Source organism: Peromyscus maniculatus, chromosome 8 (assembly GCF_049852395.1).
Source record: "Peromyscus maniculatus bairdii isolate BWxNUB_F1_BW_parent chromosome 8, HU_Pman_BW_mat_3.1, whole genome shotgun sequence".
Taxonomy (NCBI): domain Eukaryota; kingdom Metazoa; phylum Chordata; class Mammalia; order Rodentia; family Cricetidae; genus Peromyscus; species Peromyscus maniculatus.
The window spans coordinates 38,480,418-38,504,719 of NC_134859.1; the positions used below are offsets into that span (position 1 = coordinate 38,480,418).

Sequence of the window (24,302 nt, forward strand, 5' to 3'; positions counted from 1 at the left end):
TCAAGATCTTCCTAATGATTCCATTTTCAGCAATATCAAATGCTGCATTTTTTTTTTAAAGGAATAAAAGATGGTTGCCACATGCTCAATATGCTTATCAGATGGAGCTTTCTCTAACAAATCTGCCCCTTGTCTTCCTGCACTGAGTAAGGCTAGGCTCCCATCCTCATTCCCTGAGCTCAGAGACCCCAAACTCCATAGCATGCAGTGCTCAGAACAGCAAGGTGTAACAGGTGTTGGGTCATTCTGACTAAAAACAATGACCTGCTGGATGCAGGTACGTGTGCGCGTGCATGTGCGTGCGTGCGTGCGTGTGTGTGTGTGTGTGTGTGTGTGTGTGTGTGTGTGTGTGTGTGTGTGTGTGCGTGCACGTGCATTTAAAATTTAAGGAGCTTGAATTCAGTAGTCCAGAAGCAATCCTCGTAGCCCAGGCTTTGCTTTGCCCTCAATAGGGCGTAGCAGGAGCTGTCCACCATCTTCCCAGAAGCCTTTGCGACTATAAAAAGTAGTACTGAGGCGGGCGGCTACGGCAGGGCGTCGCTCTGTGGCCGGCCAGTTCCTGAAGAGGGCGATGGACAAGATGGAGCGTGTGGGGCCCTCCGGCTTGGGTGGAGTGGTCCTGTGGCCTCGACGGGTCTATTCCCGCAAGAAGAGGGCTGGTGAGAGGCTCAACCTCACCCCGAAGCCGGATCCAGCCCTCTCTGGGAAGACAGAGGCGCCGCCGCCAGGTCGAATCAGCAGGCCTGGGTGGCGGGTGGGCCTCGCCCGGCCGGGGTTGAGTGGGGGCACGAGCAGCTCCCCTGAAACGTGGCACCCTCTCGCAGGTCTGAAGGGATTGCGGAAGATTACTGAGAAAGAGGAACTGAACAGGCCCAGAGGCAGCAGCTCACAGCTGCCGAGGTGGGTCGCCTAGGATGACAGCCCTGAGCAACTTGGCATTGACAGGTTTTGAGTTTTGCTTCTGCTTAGTAGCCTCTCTCTCATTCGAGGAATCAAAGGAGAAAATGAATGCTCTGGTTCTGCTCTGAAAACACAGACCCAGAAATTAGGGAGGTGGGGGGGGGGGTGCGCACACATTCTCGTATATGTCCTTTTCTCACATGTATGTGTGTGTTATATATGCATTTACAGATAGCACACTCGTATATATTTATAAATGGCGGGAATCTCATGTGGCCCAGCCTGGCCTCAAATTCCCTATGTAGTAGAGATTAACCTTAACAGATTCTCATGCCTCCACCTCCCAAATCTGGGATTACAGATTTGTGTCATTATGCTTCGGTTTGAGGCCCTCTACCAACTGAGCTACAGCCCCCAACCCAGACAGATTCGTTTCATTGATGGAAGGCTTGCCGAGTTACTTAAAAGTGAAACAAACCTCTAAGGAAAGCAATTGCAGCATCATTCAGCTTTTGGTGCAAATCTCCTAGTCAGTTCTCCAAGACCTCCTTAAAGGAACTTTCAGATTGTAAACTACAAAAAGACTTAGTCAAATCCGGATGCTGTAAACCGAACTGTTTTGTTTCTTTGCAGTCAGTTAAGTGTCACAGGAAGGGAAAGCCTGCAAGAAAATGATAGCCCTGGCAAAGAGATCCCAGATGAGAAGAAAACTCCGTTGAGTGTATGTATGTTCCTCTCTGCTTCTTACATACACAGAGGGTAGAGACAGGCAGTAGATGCACCTCTGGATAAAAGAATGAAGTTGTCTTTGTTCATAGATATCTAATAGTTTCTAGTATTTTTATTACATTGTTATATGTGTCTTTACCTAGGGAGCCCTTGGGCTTCTCACTTAAGTAGGTTCATCATTTTGTACTTCCATGTTTTTCATCTCTTAGTGAGTACTGGGGAAATGTTACTTATGAACGTTCTATTTTGTATATTCAAATGTATAAAGTCATTTTCCTGTTTTCCACTTGACTTTGTCCATTAGCAACTAGAAACATGATTGATCACCAAGGATTCAGTATGTGACAGTGCATTCTAATATTCTTGTATTATAATCTAACTATTTGAGACAGGACCTCACTCCGTAGCCGAACCTAGCTTTAAGCTCACCATCCTTCCGCCTCAGCCCACCAGGCCTGTGTTTAGGAGATGACACTTTCACATACGACATTTAAAAAACGATTTTTTTACATCATGTTTTCACAGTATGTGGTTAAGTATTTGGTGTTGATAATTTAAATATTCAAAATAGTATATAAAACTTTCTTCAAACCGCTGTATATTTTTTTCTGTGCTTTAAAAACATTTTATGACTTATGTATTACCATGTTATTAAGTAGTCTTAAAGTATTTATAATATTTTAGTATCTTCATAGTGTTTTATCTAATAGATATACTAAAATGTGTATGACTATTTTCTGGAGATTGGGAGACCGAATTTCCAAGGTCTTGCTTTTGTGGGCATTGATAGACATACTTCTACAGGATTGTGTGTGCATTTTAGGTTGTTACTTAAGACAAATATTTTGCAATAGGCCAAAGGGTGGATGTGTTTGACACCTTGTGATTCATGTTGGCAAACTGGCACACTCTTCCTCAAAATGATGAGAGATGAAAAGCTGCATGTTATTTTATTTTCCATTTCTTTGAATACTAATGAAGTTGTACTTTTTTCTCATTATTGTCCATTTGTGTTTCTTCTGCTGTGAAATATCTCTTCATTATATACTGAAGGGAGTTTTACACACACCGCAAATATTTTCATTGACTTATGAGTCTTTAACTTTATTATTTTAGACTTCTTTATCATTGTTTTCTTCTGATTTATTTTGCTCTTTATTTAAAGGTATAGGAAAAGTCCTTTCCTTCCTAGGTGATCAGAAAAATATTCACCTTCTCTTTACTATTTTATCTCATAATAGTGAGTTGATTATTGCTAGTTCCACATGTTTATTCATAGTAATTTAATATTTATTTTTGGATTTAATATTAATAGCAGATATCTGTGGTCAATATTCTGATACACTCATTTTCACAACAAATCAAATATCAAAAAGTCAAATTAAAATAGCCATCTCACAATTTGTGCCATATCTTTCATTCTTATTCCACATAGGAGTCAGTGACTCATGACTTCGAGATTGACAGCTGTTCATCCAGCAGTGAACTGGTTTCAGGTAAGACTAACAGATAACAGCTCTTTGTCTTTTCTCCAAGCATATGCACTCATTTGTATCTCTTGACTTCTTATTTCAGTGGAAGAGAAGATGTCTTTCCCCTAGTCTAGCATGAATCCTTCTGACTGTGTTCTGTACCTCATTCTCCATGCTGACATGTTTAAATCAGTAAATGTGAAGTTATAGTTGTGGCACATTACAAAAGAGAATGATTTGAATGTAATTAATTATGCCTAGCTAGAAATATTAGGAAATGCTTCCATGTGAGGGTGGCAATTGAATTGAGATCTGAAGGTGAATAGAAATCAGCTATGCAAAAAGATGGTAAATAAATCCATGCAAAAGAAACAGTATGACGCCGGGCGGTGGTGGCGCACGCCTTTAATCCCAGCACTCGGGAGGCAGAGGCAGGCGGATCTTTGTGAGTTCGAGGCCAGCCTGGGCTACCAAGTGAGTTCCAGGAAAGGCGCAAAGCTACACAGAGAAACCCTGTCTCGAAAAACCAAAAAAAAAAAAAAAAAAAAAAAAAAAGAAACAGTATGTACAAAGGTCTTCCTGCAGGCCTTCCTGGCACCCAGAGCTGAAAGAGTCATGGTAGGGCACACTGCTGGACACCAGGACCAGAGCAAGTAAGCTCAGGACAGAGACAGGTGCACCTCCTGCAACTTGGAGCTGAATCATGCCTTGAGGAGTGAACCTGCTAGTGTGGAACCAAGTTTTGGCCCGAGTGGGCCCGGGGTGACATAGAAATGCAATGGTACCTCTTGATTCTGAGATGAGAGGATTTAAGAGAAAATCTGAAGTTTTACTTCTTGAACCCTTGTGAAAAGTATCAAGCTAGATACCAGATTCCATGGAAACTGGGTTTTACCATGAAAAACTGGTAGATTTTCAAAATAGTTGTAGTCACCACATCATTTGTTGAAGTTAGTTTAATCAGTGGTGGTTGCTTTCAAAGAAGAGAATACTGTTGCTTTTAAATACTTGGCTTGTGAGAGAATATGCTGGTGTAGATGAAGATAACTGCCCTAGGTAGAGTTACTATTGCTGTGATGAAACACCATGACAAGAGCAAGTTGGGGGAAGAAAGAACTTATTAGGAGTATGCTTTCCATCACTGTTCATCATTGAAGGAAGTCAGGACAGGAACTTAAATGAAATCCTGGAGGCTGGAGCTGATGCAGAGGCCATGAAAGAGTGCTGCTTACTGGCTTACTCCCCATGGCTTGCTCAGCCTGCTTTCTTACAGAATTCAGAACTGTAAGCCCAGGAATGGCCCCACCCACAATGGGCTGGGCCCTCACACATCAATCACTAATTAAGGAAATGCCTACAGGCCAATCTTATGGGGGCATTTTCTCAATTGAGCTCCCTTTTCTCTGATGACTTTAGCATGTGTCAAGTTAACATAAAACTATCCAGCACAATGACTATGTCTGCACATGTGCATTATACATATTCAAGAAGATACTTAATGAGAACATCTTTTTTGCTTTTTCAACCAATGTCACCATCTAATGAAAATTTCCCTGGTTACGATTATTGACAAAATTAAGACAATATAATTGGCTTAAAACCTATAAGCAGCACTAAAAGAAAGGGCCCATGTTTTCTTCTAGTGAGACCCTGGATAATTGACAGTGATGGTGAAATAGGCTGCTCTCACTTAGACTTCTCAATGCACCTTCATTACTGGGCTCATTCATTCTTCAGACTGGAATTTTATTGTCTCCTACAAATAGAAAGTTTTACCTCAAAGACACTGACCTATAGATAATTTCTTCCTATGAGTTACCAGATTGTTAGGTCTTTCCTAATATGATTGATTCCTTTGACAAGAAATTTCACAGAGGCAAAATCAAAATCTATTTTGACATTAGTGCCAACATCTAGAAATATAAAGACTTGAAAGTATCTAGATTCATTGAGAAAACGCTTTAGTATGTCCTGCTGTTTGATGCATTTTCATTGTGATGTTCTCGGCTTCTCATGTGCTGTGCACAAGAGCCATTGTTAGTAATGTAAGTTATAAAATGTATTTCTAAATCTCTTGGTAAAGAAGAAAATGCAGCATGTGTGTGGTACTGGCTAGCCTTCTTCAGCCTTTGCTCAGATCCATCAGAACATCTCAGGGTGATTGTTTAGCTGTCTGTACTTACAGCTCCTACCCCTAGCCTTTTCGGATTCCACTTGCTGCAGGTTCTTATGATGCCATTAAGGACTATGAGCAAAATGGGTTTCTTGAAGCAGAACTGCAGGAATTCCTAGAGGAATGTTGTGGCAAAGAGGAGTATCACAAAGAGCCATTTGGCTTTTCTGCCGTGTCTACGTCTAAGAGCAGAGGAAGCAACTACCACTTCATGCTTGTTGACTAAAGTCCTCTTAAGTACAGCTCTGTCTCATGCTTCCTTGTCTTGTAGCAGGGAAGAGACCCTAAATGGATTGGGCTAGCAGTGCCAGAATTGTGGATTGGGAAAGAGGCATGCTTGTCAGCTGGCTGGCCAGCACTGAAGTTCCAAAGTGACTAGTTTTAGAATAATCTTACTGTAATTTCAGTAGTTTTCTGTGTCTTTGGCTGTTATCTCAGTTCCTACCCTTCTGCTTCCTGGATTTTTAGATTTGGTGTCTTGCTTGATCATGTCCCAGAATTCTTGGATGTTTATAGACACCCTTATGTTTTTCTTTCTCTGAGTATAGTATATCCTCAACCTCATCTTTGATCCCTGATATTCTTTCTTATGCTTGATCTAGTCTATTGGTGATGCTTTTCACTGTGTTTTTAATGTAATGAATGAATTCTTTAATTTGCAATGTTTCTGGGTTTGTTTGTTTGTTTTTTTCTTCAGAATTTCCGTTTCCTTGCTGAGTTTCTCTGTCATGTTAGTGAGTCTCTCACTCTTATTGCTGGCTTTCTTATCTAGGCCCTGACTGCTTCATCATCTAGTCATTGAATACTTCATGAATACTCTTTGAAGTTGTTAAACATTTTAAAAGTAGGCTTTTGAGTTATTTGTTTAGCTTTTTGCCTAGTTCACTATTTCTGATTTTAGTTACTGAAGAGTTGTGAGCTTGTTGTGAATTGGCTTGTTCATTTTGTATATGTTCTGTGTTGTTTGTGTATCTGACACAATGGATGAGTCTTTCCAGTGTTGTTGGATTTTTTTTTTTTGGTTCTGTTTGTTTTTTCCATATTCATTTTTCTGTTTCATGTGAATCTTCTTCGTGGGTAGTCTTTTCCTAGGCTCAGGATTCCCCACTATCATTGATAGGGAAGAAGCAGGCAACTGTAACAGAAAAAATGATTTGACAACAAACCAGATACTAAAATGTAACAAAAAGCAATTGGATACTTTGCCTACATTCTCACTAAGGAGCTAGGAGATTGAAAAAAATAAGGAAATAAATTAAAGATTATTAAAGTTAAACTTATTAATAATAAAAAGTAAAAAGAAGCCACACATGGTGGAGCACACCTTTAATCCCAGCACTCAGGAGGCAGAGGTAGGATCACTGAGTTTCAGGACAGACTAGTCTAAATAGTGAGTTCTAAGACAGCCAGGGCCACATAGTAAGAGCCTGTCTCAAATTAAAAAAAAAAAAAAAAAAAAAAAAAGTAAAGAGGAAGTGGGGAGAAGGAGGTAAACCAGGAATGAGACAAGCTATAAGGGTTGTATACTGTGCGCGCTTATATTAACCTTTGCAACTGGATAGTATCTGAGCTCAAGCTGCCTTTCCACCAGTGGATTGTGTGTAGTCTTTGCCTAAGTTACTTGTGTCCCCAAGTTTATATCCCGGTCAGCTCCTGTGTTCACATGGTTCTCAGGGTAGGGGTGTGTGTGTGTGTGTGTGTGTGTGTGTGTGTGTGTGTGTGTGTGTGTAATAGTGCTTAATTGTTGTGTTGTTGCTGGCAGAGCAGTCTGAGTTTCTCTAAGGATTGGCTTTCTCTGTGGCCTTGTCACTTTTGCATTGTCTTCCCCTCAGATCTCTTTTATACTTTTTATTTTAAGGAAACATCTCACTAAGTTGCCCAGGCTGGCCTTAAATTCTATAGCCCAGATAGATTTCCCTGCCTTAGCCTCCTGAGTAGGTAGAACTATAACCCTACTTCATGAAGTATGTACCAACATGCCTACCTTAGTGTTAGTGTCTTTGAGTATGGTGTACATTTTAAGATTTTTTATTTATTTGTATGTGTATGAATGTGTCTACATGTATGTATATGTACCACATGTGTGCCTGGTACTCAAGGAGGCCAGGAGAATGTCTCAGATTCCTTGGAAATGGAGTTACAGATGGTTGTAAGTTGCTGTACAGGTGCTAGGACCAAATCCAGGTCATCTGCAAGAAAAGCAAGTGTTCTTAACTGCTGAGCCATCTCTTCAGCTCAAGTTTTGTTTTGTTTTGGGGGGTGAAGGGCTTTTGTTGTGATAGGGATTGAGCCCAGGGATTCACACATGCTGGCAAGTATTCTACTGCAAAGTCACACACCCAACCTTTGTTTTGGTTTTACATAAGCATATGGAGTTATTCTAACACAATTTGCTTAAAAGACAATCCTTTCTTCATTACACTTCTTACATGTCTTCATAAAAATCAGTTGTGCACATACAGGTGAGTATTTCTGGGATGTCTGTTCAGTCTTTTGTTCATCTGTTTTTCATTCTGTGTTATTTTTGTCTGTCTTTTTTTTTTTGCATGGAATAACCGAATTCATCCTTTTTTTCTTCTTAGCTAGTGAATTACTTATATATAGAACTTGAATTTTTGAGCTAGGATTACAGCTGAATTGAATAAGGAGTAGGCCATAAAAGTACAACTTAGGGAAACAGTCAAAAAGGATTATAATGTGTTTATTACCATCAAAGCATTTATTTATCTAATATTTAAATCAAAATTATTGATACTATTATGACTTTCTAATTGTGTGGGAAGTCAATGTTAAAATCTTGCTATATAACTACAGGCACATTTCTACAGATGTGCATTGTTGGGTTTTCAATTTTGTTCTCTATTCCATTCAACTCTTTTTGTTTCACTTTATTTTGCAGGGCTGACTTTGGAGCATGATGTTTCCAGTTGGCCCCTGAGTTGTTCAGACACAGACTCATATACAAGGAAGACTGAAGAGAGTAGAAGTAGCTTCTCATCACCTGAGCTGTTCAGAGGCTCAGACTGTTTGGGTGAGAATATGATTGCCTCCTTAATTGGCTGTGCTGTAGAAATGTTGCTTTGTCCATAAATCTTACAGTGAATACATTTGCACATAGTGAAGGTGAAGGCATATTTGTTCTCTAAATATACATGCCATCTTGGTGCACTTCTATCTGTTTTCTTTTAATACATGTAGTTTTCTTACTCTTCAGTATATAACATGTGAAGCAGGCCAAATCCCTGCTTAAGTTTTCTTCACAGTTATTTACATTATTTATTATAAATAGAGCCTTTGGTTGATGGATGGAAGAGAACATAGGCTTTTCTCTACAACTTCCTGCAACAATAGAAAGTACCTTTTTCTTTTAAAAAACAAACTCATAAAGACACAGTGAATTAGAAAGAAGAAAGCATGAATCCTGAGCCAGACACAAAAAGACAAGTATTGTGTATTTTCTCTCATATGTTGAAACAAAACAGAAAAGTGACTTGAAAGTAGAAGAGGAGAATCTAGAGCAAGGGAGACCTAGTGGAGGAGAGAGAGAGGGCCAAAAAAGGGAGGGAAGCGTGATGACAGCACAGCACGTATGAGCATGAACATGTCACATGTGTGTCTAACTGTACAAACTAATGTGGACTAATGTTTGTACAGTTATATGCATATATGTTTTATACAGTTATATGTTAATATTTGTACATATATATGCACATTGATGTCATTTTCTAAATGACAGTTATGGGGACTGTTCCTTTCTACTCAAAGGGAGCCTCCTTTGAGACAGAGCCTTACTATGTAGCCTAGGCTGGCCTTGAACTATACTTGAGTTCCCGTCTCAACATTCCAAATGCTGGAATTCTCTGAAGATTTACCTTTTTGGATGTTTTCAATCAGAGGGATTATGGATTAGATGACTCTAGGATCTGTTAATAACAGGGATAGTGTGATGTTTTGATATGTTGATGTAAATTACTCATTCCTCTGTGGTAGTTTTTTATTCTTTCTCTTTGGATTAGCTATGGAGCTTGCTTTGGGCAACAGGGTATCTGTGAACAAACATAATAAAGGCCTGAAAATGTTCTTAATTGGTTGGACTTATCCGTTTATGCTTTTACAATCATGAAAAAAAAATACATATCCTACTTAATTTTTATTACGTCTCTGGGACTCAAGAATGATAGGTAAAGATAAAATCAACTGTAGGTAATTTGAAAGCTGCACAGAGCTGTTCCAGTTGGTCTTCAGATCTGTCATCTGAAGCAGAACTACCCAGTCTATCCATTATACATAATAGAGAGTACATATGAGAAACCTATGGCTGATCAGTGTCATGTTGAATGGAAGAAAAAAACTTAAAGGATTTCCACTAATATCAGTAACATGACAAAGTGTCCACTCTCTTCATTCCTATTCAATATATCACTTGATATCCTAGCTAAAGAAGTAAGACAAGAAAAGAAATAACAAGGATATGACTAGGGAAGGAAGAAATCCAATTATCCTTATTTGCAGATGATATGATTCCATAGGTAAAAGTCCCTAATGATTCTGCTAGAACATTCTTAGAACTGATAAACATTTTTGGTAAAGTAGCAAGATAGAAAATTAACATTAAAAATACCCCAGTAACCTCTCTGTATACCAAAGGCAAAGAAATCCAGGAAGCAATCCCATGCACAATATCCTTCCTCAAAATAAAATGCCTTAGAATAAACCTAACTAAGAAAGTGAAAGACCTTTACAATGAAAATTTTAATACACTGAAGAAAGAAACTAAGGAAGATACCAGAAGGAGAGATCTCTCATACCCATGGATTGGAAGAATTAATATTGTAAAAATGTTCATCCTATCAAAAGCAGTATGCACATTCAATGAAATGTCAGTCAAAATTCCAATTCCATTCTTCCCAGAAATAGAAAAGGCAATTGTGTGTTTGTGTGTGTGCTCATATGTGTGTAGATTGTTTTCCTCTCCACCTTATTTTTTGAGACTAGGCATCTCACTGAATCTGGAGCTCACCACTTTTCTAGACTGACTAGCAAGCACCAGGATCTTCCTGTTTCTACATCCTCAACACTGGAATTAGAGGTGCTGTCGCCATGCCCAACTTTCTTACGTGGAAGCTGGGGATTTAACTTGGGTCCTCAATAAGCACGTTATCACCTAAGCCATCTCCCCAGCTACAGGACAAAGCAATCTGAAAATTGTGGAGAAGCATAAAAGATCCTAGGTAGCCAAAGCAATCCTGGAGAAGGATAATAATACTCTAATTTTCAATTAACAATGATTTAAAGGTCTAAACTACAGAACAGTGGTAATAGAAACAGTACGATACTGACACTTCAACACATAGATCATTGGAATAAGGCAAAGAACCCAGATAGATGCCTATACAGCTACAGACACCTTAATTTTGACAAATACACCAAAAATACACATTGGAGAAAAGATATCCTCTTCAACAAATGATGCTGGTGTCTTAGTTAGCTTTCTATTGCTGTGATAAACATCATTACTAAGCAACTTGTAAAGGAAAGGCTTTATTTAATCTTACAGCTTGTAGTCCATCTAGGGAAGTCAGGCTGGGAACTCAAAGCTGAGGAACCTGGAGGCAAAAGTGATGGAGGAGTGGTGCTTGCTGGCTTGCTCCTGTTAGCATACTCAACCTGTTTTCTCATACCATTCAGGACCCTTGGGTACATGGGTGACAGCATCACCAATGAGATGGTCCCTCCCACATCAATCTTTAATCAAGAAAATGTCCCACAGGCTTGCCTACAGACCAGTCTAGTGGGGAAATTTTCTCAACTGATATTCCTTTTTCCCAAATGACTCTACCTTGTTTCAAATTGACATAAAACTAGCCAGCATAATTGACCCCTTATCAACTTGATAACATACAAACACATTACTGTTCAACTAGAACTTTTCCCTTGTCATTTGCCCCCAAGGTGGCATATTAATATTAATATCACAATATAAAACATTCCAACTTTTAAAAGTCCCAGTCTTTAAAAATTCAAATACTTTAAAAGTTCAGTCTCTTGCCATGCATGGTGGCACATGCCTTTAATCCTAGCTCTCAGGAGGCAGAGGCAAGTGGATCTCTATGAGTTTGAGGCTAGCCTGGTCTACATAGTGAGTTCCAGGACAGCCAGGGCTACACTGAGAGTCCCTGTCTCAAAAACAAAAACAAAAATAAAAAAATAATAAAAATTGAATCTCTTTAAAACATCCAAAGACTCTTTCAAAGTTCGGAATTTCTCTGAAATATTCAGTCTCTCTAAAATATCAAAAGTCTTTCTAAAATTCTGAAGTCATGCCAGGCAGTGGTGGTGCATGCCTTTAATCCCAGCACTTCAGAGGCAGAGGCAGGCACATCTCTGTGAGTTTGAGGCCATCCTCGTCTACAGAGTAAGTTCCTGGACAGCCAGGACTACAGAGAGAAACCCTGTCTCAAAAAATAAATAAATAAATAAATAACAACAAAAAAAGATTAAGTAGATGAAATACATAGAAAAGTAAATCATCTGGGGAGATAGGGAGGCATTGATTCAGGAAAACCAAAAGTTTGCCATGGTATACCAGAAGAATAAGATTTTTGTAATATTTTATCATCATGATACCAACATTGAATATCTAAAATGTCCAGAGATGTAGCTCAATTGTAGAATGTTTTCCCAGCACGCATGAGGCCCTAGGTTCAATCCCCAGTCTCCATACATGAAGAGAATATCTGATGATATAATAGTATGCTATGGACAGTAGAAAGGTACAGACAGGGATGCAACAGGGATAGCACCATTCATCCATAGCCAAGGCCAATAGAAAGCTTAAAACGGAGACCAGGTAATAGCAGTGTGACCATGTTGCTCACTGGCATGAGGCTTAATGGACAGAGAGGAGGACAGAGAATACGAGAGTCAGCCAGTTATGTGTGTGCTGCTGTCCTATAGTTCAGTGATCTCTGTAAAGCAAAAATCTAGACAGAAGACAGGCAAGGACAGAGAACTGGACTAAGCCAGAGATTCTTATCTTGATGCCAGCATAACTTATCCTTGTGTTCTGTTCTGTTCAAAACCTTCAGTTACCGCCGGGCGGTGGTGGCGCACGCCTTTAATCCCAGCACTCGGGAGGCAGAGGCAGGCGGATCTCTGTGAGTTCGAGGCCAGCCTGGGCTACCAAGTGAGTTCCAGGAAAGGCGCAAAGCTACACAAGAGAAACCCTGTCTCGAAAAACCAAAAAAAAAAAAAAAAACCTTCAGTTACCATAGTCTGGAATGGATAGGACCCCAAGTTTGGGGACATGGAGTAACCTGTCATTTGTAGGCTTTTCAAGGTTTTATGCCATTTTAAAATTTTGAAATTACATTTCTTTATTTAGCACACACATGTGTATGGTGTGTACCATGACGTATTCTGCTTTTTAGACTGGGAGCATCCCATGTTGGAAGAGTACAAGTCTCTCAAGAATTCCACTCTTCTGGACACCAGCAAAGCAGTAACTATAGAGAAGGCACCACAGCTTGCAAACCTCTCAGCAATTTTGAGTGAGTTTTACATTTGTTTTTTCTCTGTCATGAGGGAAATCCCTCATCTGTGTTGGAAAATGAAAGTAGTTTTTTTTCCTCTCCTAAGTGATTTCTAACCTAAACCTATGAGCTGAAATTGCTTTTAATTACAAATATTATCTAATAATTGTTTTATTACATGAGGATTTTATTTTATTGTTTACATTTTACTTATTTATATGCATATGTACTATCATACATACTATATGCATGTGTGTATGCATGAGCATTTGCATGTGCTATACTTGCACATATAGAGTTCAGAGAACAGCCTGAAGGAGTCCTGGGGATCAAATTTATATTGTCATCCTTGGCAGCAAGCACCTTTATCCAATGAACCATCTTGCCAGCTCCTAATTTTAAAAACTACATTTATTTAGTGTGTGAATGTAGGTGCATGTACATATATTTGTGTCATGACATACTTGTAAAGATCAGAGGACCACTTTGGGGAGCTGGTTTTCTTTTCCACAACATGGGTCCTGGGGACTGAATTCAAGTCCTTGTGAATGTATGGCAAGTACTCTACTGACTGAGGCTTCTCCAAGCCTAGCCCAATCTTTTTTAATACTGCTGTTTTGTTAGAGATTGAACCTAGGACCTTGTGCATGCTTGGCAAGCTGTCTGCCCCTTATTCATCTCACTGGTCCACCTCAGTTTTTGAGATAGGCTTTCTTATGTAACTGTGCATTATAGATTCAGCTAAATACATAAGGCAGTTGGTGGGTTTTGTAACTGACTAGTTATTGTTTTCACATATGTAAAATGGGGAAAAATAAATTGGTGTGTTTGGCTGACTTGGTTATTATAAAATTCCAGAGGTAATAGTTGTGAAAGATACTCAGATTATAAAGAACTACCTAAATATTTATATATCTCATAACACTTCATGATACTTTTTATGTTTTACTTTGATATTTTCAAAGTACCTTTGCCTAACTTAAAAGACACATATGAAAAACAGTATAAAACAGTCCAACATCAAATCAGAAGTTTTGTCACTATGTATGCTGAAGAGAAATAAGCCTTTGGATTATCTCTATGTCTAATGGGCTGATTTTTTCCCCTTTGGTAGGTTCCTCTTCAGAAGACTATGAGAAATGCCATAGAAACATGTAAGAACTAAAAATTTTGATATTGTACTTTTCAAAAACCCTTTATTGTAGGAGTTATATGATAGTGATGACTGACATTCCACAAACTCAGAGGAACCTCATTCATTCAGTGTTTGCTGAGCACTTGCTCTGGTCTAGGAGTGTTCTAATTACAGTATATTAAGGAGTAAAATCAATTAAATACAAATCGCTGCACTCATCAAGTCCATATTACATTTTGGAGAGAAAAGTAAATGTGCCACCACATGCTGTTTTGTAAGGATAATATCAAGAAAGATAAAGCAAGATGAGCTCTGGAGTGTTGGAGTTGAAGCTTGCTACTTTAAAGAGTGTGGTGGGGAGGTTGCCATTGGAAAGGCATCATTTGAGCAGTCATCTAAAGGAAGGGTAAGTTGGGCAAAGAGCACTGTAGGTGGAAGGAATAGCCAGAGGAGTGCCTGAGGTAAGAGGCTGGGCTTCTAGGACATTTGAAAGTAGAATTAACAGTTTGTTGGTGGACCCAGTGGTGGGATGCGAGACAAAGTGGTCAAGGCTGAGTGCACCATTTTGAGTTGATAGTACATATGTCAAGTGACAGTTAATAAAAATCAGTGGGTATATTTTTCTCTTATCAAAGTTATTTTGTCAAAATTGAATCAGGCCTCATTTTGTGAAGTCAAGCATTGCTTCGGGCACCCACCTTCGTGTGCTGACTCTAATCATTTCAAGCTTGTTCTTCCAATCTTTGGTTCTCTTAGTCTGGCTTTTTGTAAGCCTATGAAATTGATAGTTTAGTTTAGTCCTTGCACAACTACCAAAGTGATTTTCCCACAGTGAAAGAAGATGGAAAGACACTTTTTCTCTGTCTAAATTTACATTAAATAAAAGCAGTGTTATAGGGGAAATACTCAATTCTTGTGGGTTGTAAATAATTACATCATCTAACTAAATTGAATTAGGCTTTTAATTTCTGAGATTTTTGGTAATCTGAAAGGAAAAAACCCTATTCATTGTGAATTGGCAAAAAATAGCAAAGTTGGTTTTAAACCCTGGTCTGTGTGATTCTAACTATGTGCACTATTTGGTATAACATTGAGAGTTTCCATAAAATATGCACTGATGACTTATTTAGTTTTCTAAAAGTTTAAGAACAGACAGACCTCAATTGGCTCCTATGAACAATAACAATGGATTATTTGTATAATTGTCTCAAAAACACTCAAAACTTTGTTTTAGGAAGAATTATTGAGGAGGTAGTTATTATTAAATAATGCCAGTATCTCTTGATGTTGAGGCTCTAACAAAAAAAGTGATAGAATTGCCATGGGGAAAACTGGGGAGAAGTATTGTTATGGGAGGAAGCATTTGGTTCAGGACATGTATACTGAACTGAGAGTTTGTGAGAGAGGCAGTTCCGGAAGGTAGCCACAATTTGAACTGTGAAAGGCCTTGAGGGTGGGATTTTTATTTTGTCCCAAAGATATTGAGAGTCACTGAAAGCTTTTCATCATGACTAAAGCAGACTGTGAAAATTTTAAGATTTAACCCTCAATGAATACTTATAGAAAACACAGAAAAATGGAAAGGCAACCTACAGAATGGAAAAAGTCCACTTCCAGATCACATTGATCCAATGCCAGAGGAAACCAGCACCAGACAAGTGTGTGTGGCAAGGTGGGGCAGGGGGATAAGCACTAGAGAAGGGCAGGCCAAGCTGCTGTCCTAGCAGCACTGAATCAGGCAGAGCAGGGAGAGCTCTATGATTAATAGGAGGAGTTTGGAGGTGTGCTAGTACCCCAGACTCTTTATTGCCTAAAATAGCTGTTTATTCAGAGAATACCTGAGATGCATTAGTAAAAGGCAGAAGATTTATACAATCTGAAGAGAAACCAGAGTGTGTCTGAAATGCATTAGTAAGAAAAAGTTTACATGGAGGCTTGTTCAGAAGCGAGGCGGTTCCACTTGGAATAAAAGCTGAAAGGGAAATGACAGAAATGTTTGCTTTTTACTGCATTCAGTCTTTCAGGTTAACTAATACAGGAACTGAGGAAAGTCTCCTTTCACATTTGGTTTTCAACTCTGCTGTCTTCAAGGAAATCTGTCTTCCTTGACCTTGTTTTGGGAGCAAACATTGGATCCTTTCACATCTTTGTAATAACTCATCCTCTCCTGCATGTTTAGTTAGAATGAAACACAATCTCATTTGTGGAAGCACCAAAGAGAGGAAGATACTCATTTCCAAAAATATCACTCATATTTGGAATCCTTACCATGAAAATCTGGGCAGCAGGTTTGCTATTTCTTTGCATAAATAAGGCAAGTAAGACTCAGGACAGGTTGGGTAGCCTGTTTCTCAAGGCCACTGAAGTATGTATGAGTAGTAAAGCTGGGGTTAAACTCAGGTCTGTGTAAGTCTAAACATCATGGCTTGCCTCTACACATGTGTCATACTGATAAACATGTAAGTACACGTTATTGTTATCTGTTACTATAAATATGCATTTTCTAACCAGTTATATTTTTCCTACAGAATAATTAATTTCACATCTTTATTTTCAGTATAATTTGAGGATAATTGAAAGTTACTAAAAGATTAGAAAATATTACTAATTTGTTCTTATTACAGAGGGATGACATTAGAAGCCCCACATATCTCTCCAGTACCACAGTATACTTCAAATTTAGCATCAGGTAATAATTAGTGGCACTAATTATTTCAATGATTACATATTTACTTTAGCTGCAGTATACCATGTATTAACAAACTAGGTATTCCAGGGAACATTTTAGTTTGGTTGCATTTTAAAAACAAAAATTTGGCTGGGTGTGGTGGTGTATGCCTTTAATCCCAGCACTCAGAAAACAGAGGCAAGCAGATCGACATAGCAAGTTCAGGCCAGCCAGGGATGCATAGCCAGACCCCATCTCAAAAAAAAAAGAAAGAAAGAAAGAAAGAAAGAAAGAAAGAAAGAAAGAAAGAAAGAAAGAAAGAAAGAAAGAAAGAAAGAAAGAAAGAAGCCGGGCGTTGGTGGCGCATGCCTTTAATCCCAGCACTCGGGAGGCAGAGTCAGGCGGATCTCTGTGAGTTCGAGGCCAGCCTGGGCTACCAAGTGAGCTCCAGGAAAGGCGCAAAGCTACACAGAGAAACCCTGTCTCGAAAAACCAAAAAAAAAAAAGAAAGAAAAAAAGAATATTTATAAGGTTAGAAAAATGGGTCTTAATTATCCATATACCACCCATTGTTTATTCTGATTAGAAATATACTTGAAATACTTCTATATTAGGCACTGTTGCATAGTCCAGTGGGAAGTGACACATTTCCCCTACCCTTACAGGTTCAGTAGTAGAGGAGAACAATTGGGGCTACCTATAATGACTGAAAAATAATGGGATCAATAAAATGTCTTGCATTACTGGTACTCTTTTATTTTATTATTGGAGTGAATTTAGCAAGACATTTATGTCCTTATTAGTCTTCGTTGTAGGTCAGATTTTTATTTTATTTTATTTTATTACCTTTTTATGGATGTTTTCCTGTGCACCATGTGCCTGCAGAGTCCAAAAGAGGGCAAGAGACCCCTGGAACTGGAGTTACAAACAGTTGTGAGCTGCCATGTGGGTGCTGGGAATTGAACTGAGGTCCTCTGAGAGAGCAGCAACCAGTGCTCTTAACCACTGAGCCATCCCTTTAGCCCCTGTTTTCTTTCTTTCTTTCTTTCTTTCTTTCTTTCTTTCTTTCTTTCTTTCTTTCTTTCTTTCTTTCTTTCTTTTTTCTTTTTCTTTTTCTTTTCTTTTTTTTTTTTTTTTTTGGTTTGTTGAGACAGGGTTTCTCTGTGTAGCTTTGTGCCTTTCCTGGAACTCACTCTGTAGTCTTGTAACAAGTTTTCTAACATTTATTTGAAAGCAAAATTGAAGAATTGTTCCTTCAAGAAATAATTGATTATTTTAAATGTTTATATGAACTGAAATATAAACTTAGTTTTAAAATCTTCATTTTCAGAAGTTGTTTTCGAGAGGCCAACTTGATCTACATAGTGATTTCTAGGATAACTAGAACTAAATAGTTGATACTCTGTCTTGTGGAATGGGGGGATTAAGCTCATTCCTGTTCTGAACAACAGTATTCTAGCCATACACATTGAACCTGTAAAGCCCAGGTTCTAGGAAGGAGTGGACTGTCTACTCAGATGGTTAGCACTAGGAGATCAACGGGAACTTTGAGGCCCTTGCTTTGTAATAACACATTCAAGAGACTAGAAAAAAATTAATATTCAATTTTGAAGCTCACAGAGACTGAACTGGCATGGGACCTGCATGGGTCCCTTGCACCAGGTCCTCTACATATATGTTATGGCTGTTACTATACATATATGTTACTACTAACAGCAGGAGTGGGTGTTTCTCTGACTCTTTTGCCTGCTCTTGGGACTCTTTTCCTCTTATTGGGTTGCCTTGTCCAGCCTCAGTGTGAGGGCTTTTGCCTTGTATTGTATCTTGTTTTGTCCTGTTTGGCTGTTGTCTCTTTGAGGCCTTCTCTTTTCTGAAGGGAAATTGAGGGGGGCGGATCTGTGGGAGAGGAGAGGTGGCGAAGGATGGGAGGAGTGGACGGAAGGGAAACTAGTTAGGATGTATTATATAAGGGAAGAATCTATTTCTCCAATAAAAAAGAGAGTCTGACAAAGGTTGTTGAGGATGGGTTTGGACTTCATTGTTTCTATTGAATTTAAAGAATGTAGAATGCCAAGAAAGAAAACTTAGACTTTCATTTCCAGCATTTTTTCTCAAAAAAAAAAAAAAAAAAGAAAAGAAGGAAGGAGGGAAGGGAGAGAGGGGGAGGGGGAAGGGAAGAGAAAGAAGAGAGGGGAAGGAAGGAAGGAAGGAAGGAAGGAAGGAAGGAAGGAAGGAAGGAAGGAAGGAAGGAAGGAAGGAAGGAAGGAAGGAAGAAAGAAAGGAAGGCTAGTGTAGAGAAAAGGCAAAAATGGCTGGTGTACTGATGTGGTACAAGACAGTGATTTTAAAGTCTTTGATCACAAGAAATTCCTGCCCACTTTTCCCCAAAGGCTGATGCTCCAGAGAGTTACAATCTTCTAGCATAGTCTCATAGCAGACTGCCTGAAACTTTTCAACCCCAAGATCTCTGAGGCAAGCAGGTACCAGCAACTAGTTAGGAAAGAGAGGGACCCAATGACTCTTGCTTATCTGTGATTCTTTGTAGCACTCTAAGCACACCTTATACTGAAAATGGACAATAATTATTTATTTCTTACACTAAGAGAAGAGAAATAATCATAGAGAAAGAGACACCCAGGGATGTAGCATGCTTGCCTAGTGTGCACAAGGCCATGTGCTCAATGCTGAGCACCAAAAATAAAAAGGGGGAAATTTTTAATGGGAGAATAGTAATGGTATAAAAACCAATCACAGTCTTACCTTGGTCTTGCCAAATCAAGAGTTTGGAACATACTGCTTTAATAGCATGAGGGTAGGATAGAGTAGTGATTCTGGAATTGTATATCCTTTTGTATTCCTCCTTTTTTTCAGTTTCCTCAATCTGTTATGCAGATGTCACTGGGAAAGGGCGGATGGAACACATGCCATTTTCACAAGGAAATTGTGAAAGGACCAGGGTGATGTGAGCAGCAGACTCAAAAGCCCATCTTTAGAAGCTGGGTGTGTGTAAAATGCAGGCACATGGGAGTCACTGTGGACATTTAAAGCTGGAGACCATCATTCTTCCAGCTGAACAAGTGTTGTCCTCCATCAGATAGGCAAATTTGTCATAAGCTAAAAGAGCCTTCTTCGGCCTTGGCCAAGTCCGTATTCTGCAGACAATTCAACCATCTTCATCTCCTGTCATATCCTCTCACTTGAATTTAAGTCTATCTCAGACAAAACCGTGGCCACTGGGGCATCTTTGGAGGACTATGTACCAACCATAAGCATACTCTGCTTTACAAGTAATATGGCATATTCTACTTTAATGTTTACTATGCCAATGTCCCAAGCCTTGATGACCTCCCCTTCAGCACCTTTCTTCCTGGAGCTGGTATCCATCCCCTCAAGGATCAACAGCACTGACTACCACCAGTTCTAGCCTGCCTTCATCTCCTTGGGCAAATAGTTTGTTGCAGGAGCCCCTGGGGGCAGGGTGGGGGACGGACACCTGAAGGTCTGGACAAGGTAACAGTAACTGTAAGGTGTCTTGCTAAGTCCTCCATGGACCACACACTGGCTAGCTCTGCTGCCTCTATAGCCAGGTTCTCTCTCCTTGGTTTTTTAAGTAGGGTTTCATATAGCCTAGACTGGCCTTGAATTTTCTGCGTACCTGAAGAGGACCCTCAGTTTCTGATCCTTCTGCCTCTACTTCCTGAGTGCTAGGATTATAGACATGCTACACCTGATGTATGTGGTGCTGAGTATGGAATTTAGGGCTTTTTACATGCTAGTACTAACTGAGCTACATCTTTAGCCTTGCCTTTATATTCTTTTATGTGTTGATTCACGAGATTTAAATCAAATAAATCATACCTGCTCTTAAGGGTAATTTTATACATCCTTTAATTCAACAACCCCAACTGTGTTCTAACTGTGAGTCAGGCTTTTACTGAGAATCAAGTGATCAGGAAGTAGCTGTGCTTCTGCCGTTGTCTCAAGAGTCCTGCAGTCCAGTCACACACAAACACAAAATTACTTTCCGGCAATATTTGCTCAGGCTCCTTGGCAATCTTATCTATTGCTATTAGCCATAAACATTGAGAACTCTTCAAAGCTAATTGCTAGACTCTACTCTCTAGCAATGACTAAATCAGATACATATTTTCATTTTTAAGCTTTTTTATTTTAGAGTTTTTCATTTCAATTGAATTTAAATAGCCCTATGAAGCTGGTAGTTAACCCACTGAATGTCACCATTCTAAAGTATTTATTATATAACAATTCATTGTGCTGGATGTGGTGGCTCATGCCTTAGATATAAGCACTCAGGAGGCAGAGGCAGGCAGATCTCTGTGAGTTCAAGGCAGCCTGGTCTACAAATTGTGTTCCAGGACAGCCAGAACTACATAGTAAGACCTTGTGTCAAAAAATTATAATAATAAATCACTGTATAATACATATTAGTGATATAGAAAATAATTTAAAAATAATCAGAGACTAACTAGAATGAAAGCTGTGGACTAAGAATTATCACAATCCAGATCTAAACTGGTCCCAATCTTAGGAACAGTAGCAAAGCAATAGCCTAGAGGTCATCCTCACTCAGTACTCCCATATTTGTTATTGTTCTGTTGAATCTATGACAAAATGTTGGCAATAGCTTTTCTCTCCCACAAACTCATTAATCTACCTACTGTTCTTCACCTTGGGAGATGAAAATGACAGAAGTAATCATTAACCCCTAGACTTTCCAGATTTAGCAAATAAATACATTAAGCTTGAATTCAGGTAAGTGACAAATATTCTGATAGAAGTAAGCTTCAAATATTGCAAAATAAATACTATTAAACTGGGTTACTTAACTAAAGTTTTTACTGAAATGCAATTTTAACTGAGAATCCTATATTTTCTCTGGAAAATATTTTAGGCTGGGGAAAGTGTGAGCAATCATGAATCATAAAAAGGACTTTGTATGTCAAAGTAAAGAGTTTGCATTTTAATTTGATGGCAGTGGAAAGCCTGAAAAAAAAACTTAAGCAAATGACACTAGATTTACATTTTAGGTAAATAAGGGGACAATGGATTATAGAGAGGTGAACTGAAACCCTTAGGATAATGTGAAGGCAAAGCTCTTGGTGCCTCAGATCAGGGTAGTGGTGCAGAGAGGAAAGACAAGTTGGATGTGCAATATTAAACCCAGATCATATGCATAGCATGCACAGTGCCCGCACTCAGTGAACACTATACTGAGTCTGGGGAGTGGAGAACAGGGAGATGTAAGGAGGAGCATAAGGACCAGAGAGGGGAGATGGTCAGCACCTGTGTTAACATCCAGTGAGCCAGAACAGGGATTGTTTCTGCTGATATTAGTGAGGGCTAAACTGAACTGTTTTGAATTTGAGAGTACACAGGAGAGGGAGTTAAGTCAATATATATATAGATGGCTTTCTGAAGAAACGCAGCTACAGGTAAGATGTGGTGCAGAAGGAGGGAATATGGAGCACAGGAAAAGTTTGAATAGCATAGGCCAGGCCCGGGTTTGTTTGGAATGCTGATAGAGCCAGGTATAGTAGTAGGTACGTGGAGTCAATGTTACTCAGGAGAGTGAGGCAGGAGAATGGCTTTTAAGCCTAGAAATTCAAGACCAGTCTGGGCAACATAGAAAAAACATTTAATTCATTAATAAATGACTGAATTCTGATAGGAGAGTCACAACAGAAAGGGAATGCTTAAATACAGGAGGGGTAGAAATAAAGAACTTTACTTACATATATACACCCCTACTAACTCAAAAGTAAACCATGTGTTCTACTTCTGTGAAACATGGATCTCTGAGATGGTTTTGTTTTATGTGCTGGGTGGGGTATGGGTGTTTTGCCTGTGTAGTATATGTGTGTATCATGTGTGTGTGCAGTGCCTGCAGTGGCCACTGGACCCCTTGGACCTGGAATTACAGAGGTTGTAAACCACCATGTGAGTGCTGGTGATCAAACCTGGGTCCTCGGCAAGACTAGCAGGTGCTCTTAACCACTGGGCCATCTCTAACCCCGTGTGGCATACATTTTTAAAGGATATTTTCTTATATCTGAGGCAAGTTAGATTATTCAACATATATTAGTTTTTTCTTCCATTTACAGGGGTAAAGTCATTTAAACCAGGGGATTGGTTTGGTTTTGAGTTTGAATTATCTGTCTTTTGTATTTAATGTCTGGTTAAATAGAATTAAACTATGTTTTCATTTGTAGAAAATGCAGCTTCTGAGGTTATATTTGCTGGGAAAACTGGCCCTCCAACCACCAAAAAAACAAAGAAAAAAGCAAGTATTGAAGCAGGATAACTATACAAATAGTTGCCCCAATAAAATATGTGATTTTAATTAACACATGCAGAAATTATTTTCTGTGTATTTAAGGCAATAGCAAAACTCATTTTTGGAGTATAAGACTTACTCAATTTGTAGAAACCCTATGCATGCCATACATAAATATATACTTTATATAAGTTTAATAAAAGAGAATTAAAATATATTTTAACATTTTTTTCTGATTTCCTTTTAATGACTAGGTACACATTATTCATTAAGTTACAAATAAAAAATTTACTCTATAACCAGAGCAGCATTTTATGCTGAAGACTATAGTCTTTGGGAATCTGAAGTGCTCTGGGGAAGGCTTTGGACATTGAAAGCCTTTCATTATTGTATCATTTCTTTATATCATTCCAGCCAGATAAGTAGTTGTTTTATTTTGTTTGTATGCTTGTTTGATGGTATCTATTTTATAGCTGAGAAAACAGGCTTATATTTTCATCCTTTTTTAGTGGTTTGTGGCAGGTCTTTCTTGCTGTAAATCCATTTTCTTCCTACTATATAGATTAGGGAATAAATTGGGAAAAGGCAAACATGTTATCAGGCAGATCTATCAATAAGAAATTAAAAGTAGGTTTGGTGAGAGATTTTGTGTTTGGCTTTGATTAAGTTGTTTTGGAGAAGAGATGGAGAGATGTGCATGGATTGAAGGTAATGTTGCCTGTAAATTTACAGATTAATATAGAGGAAGGAGTGAGAAGTATGGAGAAAGACTTCTTCTAATCTTTGAATTGAGCAGCTGATTGCTAAAGATATTATTGGAGGGGCTGGAGAGATGATTCAGTTGATTAAGTGCTTGGTATGGAAGTGCATGTAGCTAGTCTTTCTCTGTCCCACCAGCCAGCTCCCAAATCACTACATGGAGACTTATTATTCTGAAAGCTCATCCACTAGATTAGGCTTGTTTTTAGCTAGCTCTTTGGTAAGTAAGCAAAGAAAGTATACTAGAGGAAAATTATCTTTTGTACAAATGGTGATTGGATTATTAAATTAACTTAAATTAACCCATTTCTATTAATCTGTGTGCTGCCCCAGGGCTCGTTTACCTCATCTGTATACTGTCCATCCTGCAATCCTGCTTCCTTCATGTCTCTTCATGTCTTTGTTTTTCTTCTTCCCAGTGTCTCCCTGCCCTTAAAATCCTGCCTAGCTATTGGCTGTTCAGCTTTTTAGTAAACCAATCCAAGTGACACATCTTCACGGTGTATAAAAAGATTATTCCACAACATTCCCTCTTTCTGTCTAAATCAAAAGGAAAGATTTTAACCCTAACAATATAAAACTTTATACAATAAGAACAATTACCAAGTAAGAAATACATTTACAATGTCCAGTCCATTA

General features: G+C 38.8%; 1 protein-coding gene across 2 annotated transcripts in view; it reads left to right on the forward strand.

Annotated features, from left to right (window-relative positions):
• The first annotated feature begins 499 nt into the window (after nt 1-499).
• Nucleotides 500-24,302, forward strand: part of Meikin (meiotic kinetochore factor) — a 44,132-nt gene continuing 20,329 nt past the window's right edge. The window contains exons 1-9 of one of the 2 annotated variants that reach the window (XM_016003454.3): nt 500-728; nt 825-900; nt 1,534-1,621; nt 3,065-3,125; nt 8,174-8,305; nt 12,705-12,824; nt 13,921-13,960; nt 16,566-16,630; nt 22,840-22,910. In XM_016003454.3, the coding sequence (XP_015858940.1) occupies nt 572-728; nt 825-900; nt 1,534-1,621; nt 3,065-3,125; nt 8,174-8,305; nt 12,705-12,824; nt 13,921-13,960; nt 16,566-16,630; nt 22,840-22,910 (810 nt within the window). In that variant the 5' untranslated portion in view covers nt 500-571. The remainder of the gene's footprint in view (nt 729-824; nt 901-1,533; nt 1,622-3,064; nt 3,126-8,173; nt 8,306-12,704; nt 12,825-13,920; nt 13,961-16,565; nt 16,631-22,839; nt 22,911-24,302) is intronic. The other variant, XM_076578400.1, reaches the window with a different exon arrangement.